The sequence below is a fragment of the Triticum aestivum genome, chromosome 5A (assembly GCF_018294505.1).
Source record: "Triticum aestivum cultivar Chinese Spring chromosome 5A, IWGSC CS RefSeq v2.1, whole genome shotgun sequence".
Lineage (NCBI taxonomy): Eukaryota > Viridiplantae > Streptophyta > Magnoliopsida > Poales > Poaceae > Triticum > Triticum aestivum.
This window is the reverse complement of record NC_057806.1, coordinates 325,879,488-325,898,890: the sequence shown is the minus strand read 5'-3', so window position 1 is coordinate 325,898,890 and position 19,403 is coordinate 325,879,488. Positions and strand designations below refer to the sequence as shown.

Sequence of the window (19,403 nt, the reverse complement as noted above, 5' to 3'; positions counted from 1 at the left end):
ATTATTCCATGCTATTATATTATCAACCTTGAATGTTTTACATGCATTTATATGCTATTTTATATGATTTTTGGGACTAACCTATTAACCCAGAGCCCAGTGCCAGTTTCTGTTTTTTCCTTGTTTTAGAGTATCGCAGAAAAGGAAAATCAAATGGAGTCCAATTGACCTAAAACTTCACGGGACTTATTTTTGGACCAGAAGAAGCCCACGGAGTATCGGAGATGGACCATGAGAGTCCCGGGCTGCCCACGAGGGTGGGGGCGCGCCCCCTGCCTCGTGGACAGCCCGGAGGTGCACCGACGTACCTCTTCCTCCCATATATACCCATATACCCTAAAAACTTCGGGGAGCACAATAGATCGGGAGTTCCGTTGCCAGAAGCCTCCGTAGCCACCGAAAACCAATCTAGACCCGTTCCGGCACCCTGCCGGAGGGGGGGAACCCTCACCGGTGGCCATCTTCATCATTCCGGCGCTCTCCATGATGAGGAGGGAGTAGTTCACCCTCGGGGCTGAGGGTATGTACCAGTAGCTATGTGTTTGATCTCTCTCTCTCTCGTGTTCTTGAGGTGATACGATCTTGATGTATCGCGAGCTTTGCTATTATAGTTGGATCTTATGATGTTTCTCCCCCATCTACTCTCTTGTAATGGACTGAGTTTTTGCTTTAAAGTGATCTTATCGGATTGAGTCTTTAAGGATTTGAGAACACTTGATGTATGTCTTGCGTGGGATACCTGTGGTGACAATGGGGTATTCTATGATCCACTTGATGTATGTTTTGGTGACCAACTTGCGGGTTCCGTGACCTTGGGAATCTATGCATAGGGGTTGGCACACATTTTCGTCTTGACTCTCCGGTAGAAACTTTGGGGCACTCTTTGAGGTTCTATGTGTTGGTTGAATAGATGAATCTGAGATTGTGTGATGCATATTGTATACTCATACCCACGGATACTTTAGGTGACATCGGAGTATCTAGGTGATATTAGGGTTTTGGTTGATTTGTGTCTTAATGTGTTATTCTAGTACGAACTCTAGGGCTGTTTGTGACACTTATAGGAATAGCCCAACATATTGATTGGAAAGAATAACTTTGAGGTGGTTTCGTACCCTACCATAATCTCTTTGTTTGTTTTCCGCTATTAGTGACTTTGGAGTTACTCTTTGTTGCATGTCGAGGGATAGTTATATGATCCAATTATGTTATTATTGTTGAGGGAACTTGCACTAGTGAAAGTATGAACCCTAGGCCTTGTTTCAACGCATTGCAATACCGTTTACGCTCACTTTTATCATTAGTTACCTTGCTGTTTTTATATTTTCAGATTACAAAAACCTTTATCTACCATCCATATACCACTTGTATCACCATCTCTTCACCGAACTAGTGCACATATACAATTTATCATTGTATTGGGTGTGTTGGGGACACAAGAGACTCTTTGTTATTTTGGTTGCAGGGTTGCTTGAGAGAGACCATCTTCATCCTACGCCTCCTACGGATTGATAAATCTTAGGTCATCCACTTGAGGAAAATTTGCTATTGTCCTACAAACCTCTGCACTTAGAGGCCCAACAACGTCTACAAGAAGAAGGTTGTGTAGTAGACATCACTCCCCTTGTGTCAAATCAATAAATTTGGGTGAAATACTACCCTCGAAGACCGTTGTGATCCCCCATACTTGTGGGTCATCAGTAGACATATTCATCATCCTCTTATACCCCCTTGCATAAGGTGCTCCCACATCGATAGAAAACAAATCAGGACGTAGGATATTACCTCACCATGAGGGCCTCAACCTGGGCCAACTCCCCGTGCGAACTCCCCTCTTGTACTTTCGGTTACGCTCGCTACCCTACCGAGGGATCTGCGCTTTTCTGCACTTTCAGTAACACCGCCAGTAGTCTCTGGACTAATCTTCAAGCTTGGCAGCATCCCGACCAGTACCAAACCGCAACATCGTTTTTTCGCATGCTGAGGTTGAAACTGGTTCTTCGAAGCTCCCTCAACAACAATTGTTCATCACCGACCTCCTATGTCCGTACTGATTTTGAAGTCAGATGAACCACTTCGGTCTTGAATTGTTGACGAAGATAGCCAACCCACACAAAGAGAAATTCCTGGCACAACCGACCTTCACGAGCCGAATTCCCGCGCAACACTTGTCAAATTTGCTAGTCCAGTCTTGTCAGTAAGACCAGACCGGCCTCTTCAGCTAGTCAAGTCGGACTGCGTGTCAAACCTAACCTGTCGGTCAAAGTGACATGTAGGAGTGGGCACAGGCCCACCTAGGCCACATCCCATCGCCCGAAGGCGTGTGCCTTGATTCCCGCGAGCAATAATGGCGGGCCTCTCAATTCCCGCAGGCAATACTAGGATACAAGGGGATTTGCCTGCCACGTGATGGGGATTGCCTACTGCCGTATCGCCTCTTGTCCACCTATAAAGGGGAATGGGCCGAGAGGGGGAGAGGTTACGCTCTTGCGTCCTCACTTCTTCTTCCTCCTTTTGTCGCTGCTTTCTTGCGGATGCGCTCTTTTCTTCACTATGCTGCTGCTCAGCCGCACCACCACGATACACTCACCTTGGCTAGCATGATGGTGGTCCGATGATGGTTGGCAAAGAAAAGTGACCACGCTCTTCGTTGCATCTAGGTCCATCCGGGCGCGAGGCATGTGAGCGGTTACCTACTTCGCGCCTTCTTTTCACTCTTTCCCCTTTTGTACCTAGTACTTTATAAGACCCGATTTCTCCCCCTCTCTCCCCTACCTTGTAGACATTGAATCATGTAGCGTGTGTCATCGGTTCCATATGGAAAGAGTCCTTCATTAATCCACCTGCCCTTGCTGTTACCGATCACCGCCCTCGCCACTCCCTTGACATTGCCCCAGCGCCACAGAATCACCAGGGACAATACCGACATAGGGCAAGGCTTCGCGCGCAATAAAGATTTGAAAGAGCGAGACTGCGGTTCGTGCCCTTGGAAGGTTGTGTCATAAACCCTAAACTAAACCTCAACAAGGTCTTTCGATGATGCAACGAGAGCTCAAAGCACACTCGCCGAAAGAAGAGGGGGAAGAGGATATCGTGTGGGAAGAGGTGTGAGGAGGCAGGGAGGGAGGAAAAAAAAGGCTGACCTTTGTTTTCCTTCACATATAAAAATGATATAGAAATCCCTAATTTTGTTTTCCCTCTACCCCGGTTCTCCCTATCCCCTCCCCTCGCCGGCGGCGCGCAGATCGCGACTGCACCCTCGTCGACGATCACCTCTGTCGAACCCTAGCATCCACTTTAAGTTGCTTGTCGGGGCTGTCCTTCCCTCGCCGTCTCCAGCGGTTCTCCCTCGTCGCCCCAAGCTTCCGTTTTCTTCTCCAGCGGCGCTCGCTTCGCTCCTCCGGCGAAGTCGTGTGCAGGGGGCTTCCAGCGTCCATGGTCGGCATCGACGAGTGCTCGGTGGCGCTCGTGCCCGAGGTCGAGCATGCGCTGGCGAACCCGGACCCCTCCTCTATCTCCCCGGACGCATGGGCGCCTTTCGAGGCCGCCGCGCTCGGTGTCATGTGCCGGATCCAGCCAACCGTCGCCTCGGAGGGGCGCCGTGCGGCCGTTGTCGACTACATCCAACGCCTCGTCAAGTGTTCCGTCGGCTGCTCGGTACCAGTTACTCCATTTCCCGCATGCTCCAATTTTTACTCGATATGCTTTCCTTACTGTCCCGCTGCACGACAAACCCTACGATTCCTTTGCTTTGCGCATGACGGACATGTGCAAGGCGCGCAGGTGTGTAGTTGCGAATCTATTCGCAGCGTGACAACTTTGATTGTCATCCCTGTTATATGCCCGGGAGCCCTTTAGGAGGATTCCGTACGGTTCTGATTTATCCTTTAGGTCATGGAATTGTTGCCAGGATAACCTGTGATGCATATTGCTACTACTCATTTCATGGTTACCATACTTCCGGTTTCGTTTTAGGTGTACTCTGGCTCCAGTGTGATCGTGCTAGCGCTGCCAATGCCATCAAAGAGATATACTTGTTGCTATATTTGGAATCCTGACATTATTTATATGTCGAGTTTTTATTGGCCATGAATGTTTCATTGCCCCTTGTCGGGCATGCACTCGAGTTCCCTCATCATATTGCTTTACTATCTATTTACGACAAGTGCAGATTGATCAATGACTTGTCAGTCTTGGGTCGGAGGATTGGGTATAAATTAACTTAGTGACCATTTTGGGCCTCTATATCTTGTTCGTGTTAGTATGATCCTTTTGGATAAATGCCCTTATCTTACTATATTTGTGCGTGCAATAAAACCATGTTTCTGCATATAGTTAATTGTATCCGAGGAAGGGTTATGTACATGTTTGTTACACAATTAGTTAGTTAGGTGTCTTGGATCATTGTTCCCTGGGATATCTGGCTAATGTAGTTAGAACTTGCTATAAATAGTCTACTTGGCGCGTAGGGATAATTGAAGTTCTGCATGGAAATCAGTGAAATGTGATGGCACTTTACTTGGTATGCTCAATATGCTTTACGCTTCATACTATTTCACATGTTGAAATGGTAATAATACTGTCACTTCTGGAGATGGCATTAGAGAAAAACCATGAAATCACAATTTTTTGTTTGTAATTGTGTACCAAAGTTGGAAAAGAATTATTGCTTGTGCTTTTATTCCTGTACTGAGATTGATATTTTTTTAATGGTTATCTTGAATAATTCGACAGCCTATAGAAGTACAGAATTAACCCTTTTCCCTTTTTCAAACCAGGTCTTTCCATTTGGATCCGTTCCACTGAAAACATATCTTCCTGATGGAGATATTGACTTGGCTGCTTTCGGTTATACATGTTCTGATGAAAGCCTGGCAAATGAGGTACGTGCCATTCTGGAATCAGAAGAGCGGCGCAAAGATGCTGAATTTGAAATCAAAGATGTCCAGTATATAAATGCTGAGGTGCGCCTTCGAATTGCTCTCTGTTTTAGTTTTCTTTTTTGGGGTACTAATTGTCTATTCACATAGTAGCTGCCATCTTCTTATGAATGCTCATTTTTAAGTATGTTATATAAGGCTGGGTAACGACATTCCTGTGATTTAACCAAACTGTTGATATCATTCTTGTCCTACCATAAATTGGGGGAAGAACAACAGAAGTATTCATCTTTTCATATGAAACCAATGAGAATGTCATTATCTTATATATCATTCATATTGATAAAAAGGAATTGTTTACTGTGATCATGTCGTGTGGTGGGATGCTTGGCGGTGGATTGACCTGGAGCGGGTAGCTGTGGGAGATGGTCTTCTGGGTTGACTAGCCGTGATGCCAAATAGCCCCCTGATTGGGTAGCGGAACGAGGATAGAACTGGGATGAGATACTAAATTAATCTTTGCATACTTTATTCATACTATTGGCCAGAGTAGACTATATAGTCAACTTACACAACTAATCTCGTTCCTGGGCCTAACTTGCCTAACAAATGGAACCTAATTAAGAGATAATGGAGAATCATATCAGCGGTCTTATCTCATGTCATTGTTATGAACACATTTTGTTGTTGTACATGTTGCCGCATATTGTTAGTATTTTATCATCAGGATGTTTCAACTGATGTGCCTTTCTGATGTCAGGTCAAGCTAGTCAAATGCTTTGTCCAAAATATTGTTGTCGACATCTCATTTAATCAGATTGGTGGACTATATACGCTTTGTTTTCTAGAGCAGGTAATATTTCAAAGTTGCCACAAGTTACTTGGTTGCTTTCTTGAAACTGCAGATCTATCATCTATCATTCCCTTTCCCTTCCTTCTGAGGTAGGACCTGGGAAAAAAACTTCCTTGTTATCAGTCTGCTCGTTACCAGACATATTTGTAACCACCTTATTTTGTAGGTGGATCAAAGATTTGAAAAAACCCACCTTTTCAAGAGAAGTATAGTGCTTATAAAAGCCTGGTGTTATTATGAAAGCCGCATCCTTGGAGCCCACCATGGTCTAATTTCTACCTATGCCTTGGAGACATTAGTGCTATATATCTTCCATCTCTTCCATGAGTCTTTGGATGGTCCATTAGCTGTAAGTTCTGACTTAATTTTTGTGTGCCACATTGTAAAGATTGTGTTTGTCACATTTCTAAGCTCCTTTAGGATGCACACACTCGCAAGGGTGACATCACTATCTGCTCTTCCGCAGGTACTCTATAGGTTTCTGGACTATTATAGCAAGTTTGACTGGGATAATAGGGCTATAAGCTTACATGGTCCTATTTCCTTGTCTTCCCTACCTGAGCTAGTTAGTAAGTGTACACAGCCTGATCTTTGTGTATGATTGAATGTTCTGTGTTATAATTGCTAATCACATAGCTTTTCTTGCACAGCCGACTCACCAGGCATTCATGATGATTGTTTTCTTGAGCGGGAGAAGTTTCTAAGAGAATGTGCTCAAATGTTTACTGCCCCCCCTAGGAACAATGAGAGAAATACACGCCCGTTCCCTCGAAAATTTCTCAACATAGTGGATCCATTGAAGCAGAGTAACAATCTTGGGCGCAGTGTCAGCAAAGGTCTGTTTTCTGCCTCTAGATCATTTATTTTGGTGGTACAAAGGATGATTATGCTTTTAACTATGTCACAACTATAGGGAATTTAGGAAAAGCTGATGTGCTAACTTGCTTGTTGTGATGTGAAATTGTTCTTGATTTCATATTCATGTCATATTTTCATTGTTGACACTGCCACTCAAAGAAAAGTGTTGCTTGACTTCTTTGCCCCTAATTTATGTACTTGCATCACAGATAGTTTAGTTTGCATAATGACTGGCCGAAATGGGCTTCCCACGTCCAGAGTTCTATGGTTAATATGTGCCTGTCCCAATTTTCTGTTCCTTCATTGACCTTTTCCGAGCGAATTCCTCTTATAGTTCACTACTAACTGATTTACTGCAACTAGTGCTGTTTTGACTGTCTTGCTTTTCCCACTGCTTGCTGTTGCATGCAATTGGCTTCTATCGGCTAGAGGATTTCATTTTAAGGTTTGTGTACAAGGAAACTCTTTGCCATTTAATCATGCAGTTCCACTAAGCTCACTTGCAAATGTGCTGTTGAATGGCTGTCTGTTGTGTGTGTACTTGTGGTCTTGTTTTGATCAACACACGTAACTTTCTTCTTATGTGCACTAAACCGCTTCATGGACATAGTCCTTAGTTTGATTTTATTTCCTGGGCCTAACTCGACTACTGAATGCCCAGGTAACTTTTACAGAATACGCAGTGCTTTTGATCTTGGTGCCCGGAAGCTCGGAAAGATCCTTCAAGTTCCTGCCAATTCTATTGTGGATGAAGTCAATCAGTTCTTCAGGAGCACACTGAAGAGAAACCTCGGCAGGGCACGCCCAGATGTGCAAGGCACTGCAGTGAACTTGAACATTGAAAGAGACAACAAGGGTTATCCACCTTTACACAGTAATCCCTGTGAGGATCTATCTTATCAGCTCAGTAGTATCAACATTTCAGATAATCATGGGTCTCTGAAGCAGGAGGAACATAGCTCTAGCGGTGAGCACCAGGAAATGAAATCTGCTTCACATCTTGTAACTAGTTCTTTAGTTAGTGTGAGCAATGGGATGTCAACAAAGGTGTACAAAGAGGTGGATGGTGATCGGTGTGCCACCATTGACAATTTATCAGATCTCACAGGGGACTACAGAACAAATTTTAACAATCTCCTCTATTCACAGAGTTGCCATCAAGACTATCCAGTTCATCCAATTTACTATCCAATGCTTGCCCCACCACCTGTACAATATCAGAACAAACACTCACTGAATGGTCATAACAGAAAAAATGCTTATGGATATCCCAGTGCAAACAGAATGGCCCCTGGTCCTTATTCACCTAGCTACTTCTTCTTAAAGCCGTTTTATCGCACTGAGGATCCTATGCAACCTCATGGAGCAGTCACCTACTTCCCCGACCCAGTATGTTCCCTTTTTTTGTCCATTATTCTGCTTGTACAACTTGAAAATGCATTTCGAATAAACTGAATTTTGTATTAACCCAAATGCCTTTTTATTCCATGTATCATGCATGTAAATGCTTGCAAGAATAATCTACTAATGCTCCTGTGCTTGAATTAAAGTGATACTGGAGCTACCATATCTCTTGTAAATACATATTCATGAACATATCCCTCTTAGTTTTATGTTTCTGTTACAGAACAGTTTTACTTTCTCAAGGCTAGGCACTGTATTTGTGCCGTTTGTGCCGCTCTATCTTGTTTTTTATCTGAGTTGTCTGGCTTGATGGATATTGTAGAATTTGTGCATGGAGGCACCACCCACTGGACGAGGGGAAAGAAAGAATTATTTCCCTCGAAATAATTATCAAAAGCATCACCGTTATGGTAGGGTGGACATGCCTGCAGATATGACACGTTCTGAGGAATTGAGGCAACAGCCACCATTTCCGATTTATGTTCCTGTTGCAAATGATAAAGGAATTCCCTCTCCGTTGAAGATACCAACTCCATCACCCCATTCTACACAGGATAATATTCATGGAAGGGGCTTTATTCATCCACATGACAGTAAACTTGAGTTTGGGACCTTGGGGGCATTGCACATGGAAGTTAGGAGTGCTTCCCGAAATCAAGCTAACAGACCATATTCTGCTTCTGACACTAAACCTTCTTCAACCCTGAGATCGAACTCTCCTGGACAAAATCCTGGAACGGGTTATAGATCTAATGTAATGAGGTAAGTAAGATGCATCCTTTTAGTAATTAAAAGCAATAACGTCAACTGTTTCATAGAGGGACGTGTAGCTAATCCCTATTTCTTTACTATTTTACAGCAATGACTATTGAGGCACACCACAATTATTAGTTTCTTAAACAGAAATTAAGGTCAGTGTTAGGTTTTAGCTTCAGCAAAAAATATTGATACGGCCACGTGAAAACCACACTAGAACACTAATTTGTACTCCCTCCGTCCGAAAATAGCTAGTACAAAGCTGAGTCACTTATTTTGGGACGGAGGGAGTAATATGGAAACCGTCCATTTTGTTAGTGTTAACCTTGGATCACATCTGTTCAGCTTGAAAATGCATTCCTTTTCTCTGGTTTTACCACATTCACTGTGTGACTTCACTCATTTATTATGTGTTTTCAACATTTACAATTCTTAATAATCCTACACTACACAATTTGCAGGAATACTAAGCCATATCATCTCAAGGACAATGGTGATTTCCCACCACTATCCAGTTGACGCCATATATGGCTTACCACATAGCAAAGCTGTTGTTTTTTCTGATTCAACCGGAAGATACTGATATGTGGCGCACACTCGGTGCAGCCATAGCAGAGGGTTTCTCTTCTAGTCAAGCATCGTCATGTACATCCTAACTTGGTTCTCCAGTCGTCAGATTCACCTTATGCGGCGGCGACAAATGCAAGCTTGCCCTGCAGTAACTGAAGTTTCAGCCCCTACCCCTCCTGGAAAACAGGACATTTTGTGCCATGTAGAACTGTAGATACTTGGGGGCAAAAATTTATATTTCCTTTCGCTTTCTTTAAAGTTTTGGCGTTCCCCTTGAGTGGGGAACAGGATGCAAAGATGGATAGAAAAAGGAGAGAAAAAGAGATAGTTTAGACATTCCGTTTTTACCTTGTGAGCATTCGAGGATTGCCGGGGAGCTCGCTCTTGTAGTGTTAATCTGTCTGGGTCTTGACTTGCAACTGAAAGACCCCTTGCCTGAAGTAACATTAGCTGCCTAGAAATGATAGGCGTTGCATATGTGAGATTTTGGAGTTGCAGTTAATACATGGAAAGAAATTTTGCTCGTGTTGTGCCTTGCCTTGTCATTGTTGTTAATTATTTTAGATTTGTAACATCATTATGCTCTACTGTTAGCTCTGTTTCATGCTGGGAAAGGTGGTATGACGTTGAGTATGATTTGCTTGTGATTTTGCATAGAAACGAGTGTGTAGGGCAGAAATGTGTGGTGATATCATGTCGCTTTCAAGCGTAAAGTCAAAATGCAACTAGAAGAATCCGAGTCATGTTGTCTAGTGACATGTTTGGATAGGATGCAACGATATGTTCAGTCGGGTAGTTGGTCAAAAATAAAACCACTATCTTTCTCTCAATAATGTTATTTTTAATATGTATCTCCATGCGGATGACAATTATTTTTGCAGAATGATGCGATCGTACCTTGAATTCTGGCTGTTTTGAACTCCCAATTATGCCCCTTTTTATATGCTCTTTTGGTGGGTGAAGTACTTACATGTACTTCCTCCATCTCATAATATAAGAACGTTTTTGACACTAGTGTAGTGTTAAAAACGTTCTTATATTTTGGGACAGAGGGAGTAGAATAAAGTTTGGTAGCTCAATTATTAGAGTCTATCCTTTCAAAGCTTTTTCTCTCTCTAGAGCTCAGTTTGATTGACGCAAGCAGAAGTCCCAATTTGGTTTTACTATCCTATGTAAGTAGATGAAACTTGGCTCCTCACATAACCTCTTCGATAGATCGAATGGTCAAAAACCAAGCACCAGTGTAAGAACACAAGTTGCACCTTCTCCCAAATGCGCGAAAAATTGCATTAGGAAAAGAAACTACTCGTATGTCGAACACTCGAACGTCAAAGAGATGTTTGTATCTAATGGAGTACACTTAATTTGCTACTACGACATAGCCAAGTTTAGCTTATGTTATTCGTGGTAGCTTATCCTAATTAGATTATGTATAACCTAACACGTAGTCGGAAGGTGATCACCCTTAAGCATTCAGTTGAGTAGGTCGCTGTCGTAGGAGGAGTGGAGAAAGCGTCTTCAGGCCCAGGTTTGGGATGTTGTGCAAGAAAATGACTCTTTAGAATCCTGAAATAATGAGAGAGGAAAAGCAAATGGTCTAGTATTGGTCTGACAAATAGTTTATTGGTCTAAACGAATAATCCCGCAAACTCAAAGACCCTACCAGCGCAATAAAGCTAAGTTTGGTCCGGGTCAAATCGTTAATAATAGAGTTTTCCTTTGTTTACATGCCAGGGAAGAGGTTTACATGTCGTGCTAGTTCTCTCCATCCCAAAATGGAACCAAACAGGGAATATGCCAAACTTTCATACAGTAATAATTCATGTAAAAGTCAACTAAGAACCATGTAGACATATATTCCACTTTCTTCATTTCTAAATATAGGCTCTTTTAGAGATTTCAATATGGACTACACACGGGACAAAAATAAGTGAATCTATACTTTTGAATATCAGTTTTGCTAAAGCACATCTAGACGTCTGCGCAAAAAAAAAAGCACATCTAGACGTGCTTATTGCACGTATAAATCCTACATCATTGATTTTACACTAAGATTTATGCAAGCAATTTTTTTCTTTCTAGTTTAGTTGAATCACTTAGATGTGTAATAACTAGTGCCTTAGACAGACCCTTAAAATATATATATATATATATATATATATATATATATATATATATATATATATATATATATATATATATATATAGTTCGTATTATAGGAACAGAGAAAGTACACAAGGAGAGGAAGACAGACACATCTTGTCCATTTGAGTCTGGATCCTCCGTTTTAAATTACTCGTCGCAGAAATGAATGTATTTACAACTAAAATACATTTAGATATATTCATTTTTGCAACGAGTAATTCGAAACAGAGGGGTTCCTACCCACACCAGATTTATCTCTACTACTTCCTCCATTCCAAAATATAGTGCGCCCGCGCTTTCCAAGGTTGAACTTTGACCATAAATTTGACGAACGAGACCGACTGCGGCGGGAGAAAAAGTTACATAATTAAAAACTTCTTTCGAATACGAATTCCCTGATATAACTTTTGCTCCCGCCGCAATCGGTCTTGATAGTTAAATTTACGGTCAAAGTTGAAGCACAGAGATAGAGGAAACACTACATTGTGGAATGAAGGGAGTACTACGAAGCAACGACTACAATCCCCAGCGCCCTCCAAAAGCAGAGTAACAGAAGCATATATATCCACGAGGGAATCATCCCATTCACAAGCCTCCAAACCGTTCTACGATCCTCCGCTATCCGTCTCGTCCTCATCATCACCAAAGTTCCGAATTGCATCTGTCATCTGTCCACAGATGGAGCTTTCAAGGCATGGATTCTTCAGGTTCAGATCCTTGTAGCCCCAAACAATCTTCCTTCTCTGGCAGTGTCCGGACCACAGGCCAGAAAAATTCCGCCTTTTCTTCTTCCTCCTGCCTGCCTGCCTGCCATGACGATTATTCTGGACCTGACATGACATGACATGCGTGCATGATTGATCCGGCGCGTGCGCGATCGGAGGCATCCAATTCCAGCACTCAACCTGCCACCTCCTATTACTACCGCCCCGTCCTTGTCGGCGTCAGATGAGCAGCCCGCGGTCGTGGTTGGACGACGCTGCGGCTGCGGGGGCGTCCTCCACCTCGTCGTCGTCTGCGGCGGCGTGGATCATGCTGCGGCGGATCGACGACTCGCGCCTCCTCTCTGGCGTCTTCTTCACCTATCACGACGGCAAGCTAGCCGCCAGCAGGATCACCTACTGATCCATCCACACAGCCGCAGCGAGCCTAGTACTAAGCTAGTAGAGCAGCAGTAGTCAAGCCATGTCGAGCCCGCGGCGGCCGGAGATGCCACCGGCGGCGAGGAACAACGACAATGGATACGTCGAGACCGACCCCACTGGTCGCTACGGCCGGGTAAGCTCTCCATCTCTTCTGCCTCATCGCTTCAGCTAAGTTTATCGCGCAATCTAAATCAGTCATAATAACCAATTAGCAGATTGCTTACATTCAATTTCTCAAGCTTCAAGTTCTTAGTTTTTTTTTCTTCTTCTTCTGTTTGTTAGGAACATGTTCTTGTGATTAGATTAGATTAGGTTCGAGTCAAACATGCTTACAACTATACCATGAACTGAATATGATTGTGGGCTTTCAAATGTTTAGCTCAATTATCAAGGATGGATTCCGTGTTGATGTGCACTTGGGAGCTACCCTAAACAAGGCCACAATTATTGTGCCTTTTTCTTTTCTTTACATGTCCATTTGGCTCTTGTTGCCTTGCTAGGGCTAGCTAGCTTAGCTGCACATCTTCTATACGTATTTGTTTACAGTCAAACTACGTGTGCTATTCAGTGGCTAACTACGTACGTACATGTCCACCAATTGGCAAACTAAGTAGTTATCAATTGGAGTATATGCAAGATTGATTGATGAATTTCAGCTACCCGTTGGCGACTACGTACAAGATGTTTACAGCCAATTTATCTTTGTGCGGTAGCAGGCCTGAAATCATTCGTATGAACTAGCCAGTTGAATACTAATATAATACCCCCGCAAAAAAGAATACTAATTAAATACTGTATATGCAAATAGAACTAGGCTTACTAGTTTTACTTACTTCCTCCGTTTTTTTAGTCTGCATATAAGATTTGGTCAAAGTCAAATTTTATTAACTTTGACTAAGTTTATAAAAAAATATATCAAGATTCACAATATGAAATCAATATTTTTAGATGCATCATGAAATTAATTTTCATAACATATAGCTCTAGTGTTATAGATGTTGGTATTTTTTTCTATAAAGTTGGTCAAACTTTACCATGTTTGACTTTGACCAAATCTCATATGCAGATTAAAAAGAAACGGAGGGAATACTAAATCATTTGCTCACGGGATTTGTAGTATATAGTAGTCTCTTCGTCCTAACTTTGTACTAAATCAACGACACTAATTTCGGGACGGGACGAGTATATCCTATTACAGGCAAACAATCATAAAAATTGTTGCTTTCAAGTACATCATCAACAGATTTCTATACCGGTCATATAGTTGAACAAGGTGGACCATTAGTTTTAGAAGGTGAGAATTCCATTGTGATTTCTCTTCCAGTTAATCCAATTATATCAGGCAAGAGTTGGTGTTTGCTGGAGATCCCTAGTTAGGTTAGGGCTAAGTTGGGTCTGGTTGCCGAGTGATGGATTGGTGGCGAGGATTGTTTCATGTGTCAATATGCCAATAATGAGATGCTTTGAAAGCTTCAACGAGATAATATGCCCTGTCAGTATCCCTCAAAGATATCCTTCACCTTTATTTCTCAGTGGATGAAGTTGTAGCAGTCACTCATGTTTGTCCTCTCAGTGCTCTCCCCACAGTTGTGTACACTAGTTGTATTGTTAGTGCACGCACTGGTTTTTCTTTTAATTCTATTTCCTTGTTAACATGAAATTGGCATAACGGAGCACTAATGGTCATATTATGTGCAACCAGCAGTGTGAATTCTAATTTGAATTGCGAATGTAATTTATACCTGAGAACACACACGGATAATATTACACCCTCCGATTCATATTACTTGCCGCACCTTTTGTACGACTTTAGTACATTTATTTTGATTTATAAGTGTTGTTCTTGGGGCTGATGGATGTGAAGCTTGATCTGTGTTGGAAATGTGATGCATGCATGCAGTTCGACGAGCTCCTGGGCAAGGGGGCGATGAAGTCGGTGTACAGGGGGTTCGACGAGGTGCGCGGCGTGGAGGTGGCGTGGAACCAGGCCAACCTCGCCGACGTCCTCCGCACCCCCGACGCGCTGCAGCGCATGTACTCCGAGGTCCACCTCCTCAGCACGCTCCGCCACGACGCCATCATCGCCTTCCACGCCTCGTGGGTCTCCGTCTCCTCCCCGTCCCCGCGCGGCGGCTGCGCCGGTGGCGCCCCACGCCGCACTTTCAACTTCATCACCGAGCTCTTCTCCTCCGGCACCCTCCGCGCGTACCGCCTCCGGTACCCGCGCGTCAGCCTCCGCGCCGTCCGCGGCTGGGCGCGCCAGATCCTCCGGGGCCTCGCCTACCTCCACGCCCACGACCCCCCCGTCATCCACCGCGACCTCAAGTGCGACAACGTGTTCGTCAACGGCCACCAGGGCACCGTCAAGATCGGCGACCTCGGCCTCGCCGCCGTGCTCCGCGGCGCCCAGGCCGCGCACAGCGTCATCGGCACGCCCGAGTTCATGGCGCCCGAGATGTACGACGAGGACTACGACGAGCTCGTCGACGTCTACTCCTTCGGCATGTGCATGCTCGAGATGCTCACCGTCGAGTACCCCTACGCCGAGTGCTCCAACCCCGCGCAGATCTACAAGAAGGTCACCTCCGGCAAGCTGCCTGACGCCTTCTACCGGGTCAACGACGCCGACGCGCGCAGGTTCATCGGCAGGTGCCTCGTCCCCGCCTCCCACCGCCCCTCCGCCCAGGAGCTCCTGCTCGACCCTTTCCTCTCCACGCAGGACACCACCATGACTCTGTCACCGCCGCCATTGCTGCCTGCGTTGCCCACCTCCGGTGACCGTAACGATAATCCGGAGGAGGCAGAGCCGGTGGCAGCAAGGACTGACATGACCATCACCGGCAAGCTCAACACCGACGACGACACCATCTTCCTCAAAGTCCAGATCGTCGACGAAGCAGGTACACGTTCAGCCGTTGCAACATTTCCCATGCAAGTACGTACGTACATGGAAGTCTTGACCTGACAAGGTGACAAGGTTAATTGTTCATGTGATCAGGCCATTCGAGGAACATCTACTTCCCGTTCGACATCGCCGGCGACACGGCGACGGAGGTGGCGAGGGAGATGGTGAAGGAGCTGGACATCACCGACCGGGACCCCTCAGAGATCGCCGCCATGATCCAGCAGGAGATCATGAGGCTGGTACCGGACTGGGTCGGCGGCGGCTGTGATGATCAGCAGGAGTACTACACGTACGCCGATAATGACGACAATGAGGAGCAGCCTCCTTTCTACTACCTCTCCTCTTCCCCGACCTCTTCAAACGGGTCTCATTGTGGCACAGGGCCGACAACATCAGGTGGCGGCCACGGTGGCTGGTTCCAAGGTGCGTAATTTTAACTCCAGTCTTTTTGACTTGTGATCATATGTCAGCATCGCAATGCTACTTTACTTGATCTGATCAGTAGTTAGAAGACTCATGGCACATGGCACATTTGGTATATTACTACATTGGTTATGTGAAACTAGTATTGTTACATTTGTCATAGATATAGTTTTACAATATAAATCTGAAGTACAATTTTAGTTGCTACAATATATTAACATAGTTACATACTAGAAAGTACGGGTTTGTGGATTCTTTATTACCTAAATTTCTTGTATTAAGTAATCCAAGATCACACATTATGAATTCTAAATTAGATTGCACACAAGTATTAAGCACAAAGGTGAAATATTAATGCAATCTCGAGTCATGTTATATTTGTGTGTTGTAGATGATAGTTAGATGATGATACAATGGACTGAAAAATTCATTTAGATTTAAGAAGCGATCAAGGCACACAGTGGAGAAGTTTTAAGAAATGACAACCATAATGCAAATTTGATCTTTCTATATTCTGCTTAGATCTGCTTAGAAAAAAGAGGAAGTAAGTATGATGTGACGACTCCACTAGGCCTTTATTAGGGAATGCCCAACGCATAGGGCTAGCAGAAGGCGCTACGATAGAATTCCCAGCCAATCAACAATTGTCTCAAGAAATTCTGCGATTGGTGTGGCATCATCACAAAAGATGGAGTCCATCTTTAGCCTTTTTCCTTTGCATTAGGAGGTAAAATACTTAGGGGTCATGACCACAGGTTCTGGAGTTTATTAGTGCATGTATTAGCTATATTAGCTGCTAGCGTTGAAAGAGAGGGCACTAACATGAAAATTTGAAGTTTTGATACATTTTTCTACTGCAAGCGTCTACATAAGGACCAAGCATTGCGCGTGCTCTTACATGCTTACACTTTTTTTTGAAACTACATGTTACACTTTTTAGGAAGTGTGGAGTGAAACTTGTGGCAACTAATAGATACAAAAACATTTATGTAGCTTAATAATAAAGTAAAACAGTACCGATTAGGTCTGTAACGATTTTTCCGTAATCTAAAATTCATATTTTTTTCAGTAACACGCTTTTACCAGGCAGATGATTAGCATGCATATCAGACCCTATCAGTGTCCAAGACATATTGAAAATTATGTACCTATGGGCTATGTCTATGCATCCGCGACTGTGGCCATTGCATGTGGTGTTGGCATGCATATACTCATCACGCGGTTGTCGCTGTCTACATATGCTCATTTGCTAGCATTCCATTTGACATGATAAAATGCACATATTTTATGTCACGTCCCAGCATATGGAAATGGGATATATCATAGTCATGTCATCCTTGATGAAGACGAAAGGACAGCATAATGGAGCACATATTTCCCTATCTTTGACTAGTTGCAATTTTGTTGTCGTTTTGATGTCCTTCGTTGAGCCATGACACGTGTCCTCTTGTGGTTGGTTTAGATTACGCTGTGAGCAGCGACGACGACGAGACGAGCTCCACGCGCTCTGCGCTGCACTACTCCTCCGAAGAGGCCCAGCCCGAAGAGAAGCCTGGCGTCTCCAAGACGGGCCAGGTGAAGGCCACCAGATTCGGCCCAGGAGACGGCGGCACAGCAGGACACGACGTGTCGTCGTCGTCGCGCGCCGGCCGGCCGCGGCACCACCGCGGGAGCCCCGACGCCGGCGGCGACGAGGGGCGGCCGCGGAGGCAGCAGGGCCGCATGACGAGGAACCGGTCGATGGTGGACGTGCGGAGCCAGCTGCTGCACCGGACGCTGGTGGAGGAGCTCAACAAGCGCATGTTCTTCAACACCGTCGGCGCGGTCGAGAACATCGGCTTCCGCGGCATCCCCGGCTACGGCGGCGGGCCCTCGTCCTCGTCGGCGACGGTGTCGTCCTCGCGCGGGGGCCGGAGAAGTGGCAAGGACAAGCACCAGTTCTTCATGTTCTGAGCAGATTACTTTGCTCGATCGTTGGTATGTACTGTACGCAGTAGCATCTGCAGGTGTGTGGTGATTAATTCATGTGTCGATCGTGTGTATCCTTCGGGTATAGCCCTGCGGGTGCAACAACACAGCTGCTTACGCGAGAGTACGTATACATAACACAACACGGAACTATCCATGTATATACTTTGATTTTGTACCGGGGATTGAAACCTGAACCAATTAACGAAACTGCTACTCAGACGACAGTGCTGCCCGATCTATGCACGACGTGCTAATCCAGCCGCTGGTGCCTTTCTCAATCATATGCATGTCCGGCTGGATTTAAGTATCGTGCATGAATCGTGTGCATTGTGTCGTGTATATAGCACTCTCTATTGGAAAAGGCAGTGCCTAGGAGGCGCTTAGGGCATCTTCAATGGTTGTAAGATAGTTGTTAGTAGACTTTGCCACATAGGATTTTTGATGATGTGGCATATAATAAATGAGGAAAGAGAGGAAGGTTGTATGTACATGAACCAACATCTCTTGCACAAGCTTCAATGTAGAATGAGAGAGCACCTTATTTATTATCTTCCATCTTATTGGGCAAACTAGATACAACCCATTGAAGTTGTTGTATGTTAAGGTGTTGGTTGATGACATGGCATACTTTACCAACAAACTAACATACAAACTATTGGAGATGCCCTTAGACACACTTAGGCGCTAGGCGATGGCCTAACGCGTCGCCTAGGGCATTAGCGGAAGTCTAGGCAGGGCAAGCAAAACAATTTCTACCAAAGTGAGAAAGCATGCCATATTGCACTGATATACCAAACATGTCATATTTTAGTGGCGGTAGATTGTAGTTAACTTATTTATATGTCCTGAATTAATATACTGAGAGGCGATTTCCTACGCATGGTGGTAGCTACGCATGCATGGTGGCAGCTACAACGCCCTTTGGCATAAGTGTCTTTTTATATATATGTGGTGTCGGGTTTATTATGGCATTGGCACAAATACATTTTTGTTGTATATAAATGACTTTTTCTTACTTCTCCTTGTCTTTTTTATTACCCCGTTGACACAAGTGCCTTTTCGTTGTGTAGAAAGGGCCTTTTCTCACTCCTCTCGGTCTTTTTGCTTGTCTTTTTGGCATAATTGTCTGTTTGCGAGTCTGGTTGGTTCAAAGTCACAATATTTTTGTTATAGAGTTATTTTTCATAGTCCAAAATAATTTATCAAAACAATTAGAGATAAAAATTGGGGCCGTGCGTAGCTACCACCATGGGTAGCAGATTATTTATGTTAATATAATACACATATAATGACCGCAGATACATCTGATATTAAAAATTATATTACCATCTAGGACGCACCTAGGGCGCCTAAGCACCGCCTAGGCACTAGGCGAAGGCCAACATCCTCGCTTACACCTACCGCTTTTTCCAACCTTGATAGCACTGCTGACTAATTAAATGGATTTGATGTCGGCTGTTCCTGATCATTCAGAAGAAACACGGACACGTTT

At 44.3% G+C, this 19,403-nt stretch overlaps 2 protein-coding genes across 3 annotated transcripts; both read left to right on the top strand.

Annotated features, from left to right (window-relative positions):
• The first annotated feature begins 3,186 nt into the window (after positions 1 to 3,186).
• LOC123103169 (uncharacterized) lies at positions 3,187 to 9,846 on the top strand. 2 transcript variants are annotated; one of them, XM_044524668.1, is made up of 10 exons: positions 3,187 to 3,657; positions 4,779 to 4,964; positions 5,641 to 5,733; positions 5,900 to 6,082; positions 6,200 to 6,302; positions 6,384 to 6,569; positions 7,253 to 7,980; positions 8,318 to 8,757; positions 8,855 to 8,906; positions 9,213 to 9,846. In XM_044524668.1, the coding sequence occupies exons 1-9, from the start codon at positions 3,436 to 3,438 to the stop codon at positions 8,865 to 8,867; spliced, it is 2,154 nt and encodes a 717-aa protein (XP_044380603.1). In that variant the 5' UTR covers positions 3,187 to 3,435; the 3' UTR covers positions 8,868 to 8,906; positions 9,213 to 9,846. The 2 variants fall into 2 exon arrangements, with proteins under 2 accessions (XP_044380603.1, XP_044380602.1); XM_044524667.1 differs by lacking the exon at positions 8,855 to 8,906.
• A 2,212-nt stretch (positions 9,847 to 12,058) lies between these two features.
• Positions 12,059 to 18,135, top strand: LOC123103168 (probable serine/threonine-protein kinase WNK8). The gene is made up of 4 exons (XM_044524666.1): positions 12,059 to 12,745; positions 14,513 to 15,512; positions 15,611 to 15,940; positions 17,403 to 18,135. The coding sequence occupies exons 1-4, from the start codon at positions 12,653 to 12,655 to the stop codon at positions 17,891 to 17,893; spliced, it is 1,914 nt and encodes a 637-aa protein (XP_044380601.1). The 5' UTR covers positions 12,059 to 12,652; the 3' UTR covers positions 17,894 to 18,135.
• The last annotated feature ends 1,268 nt before the right edge of the window (positions 18,136 to 19,403 follow it).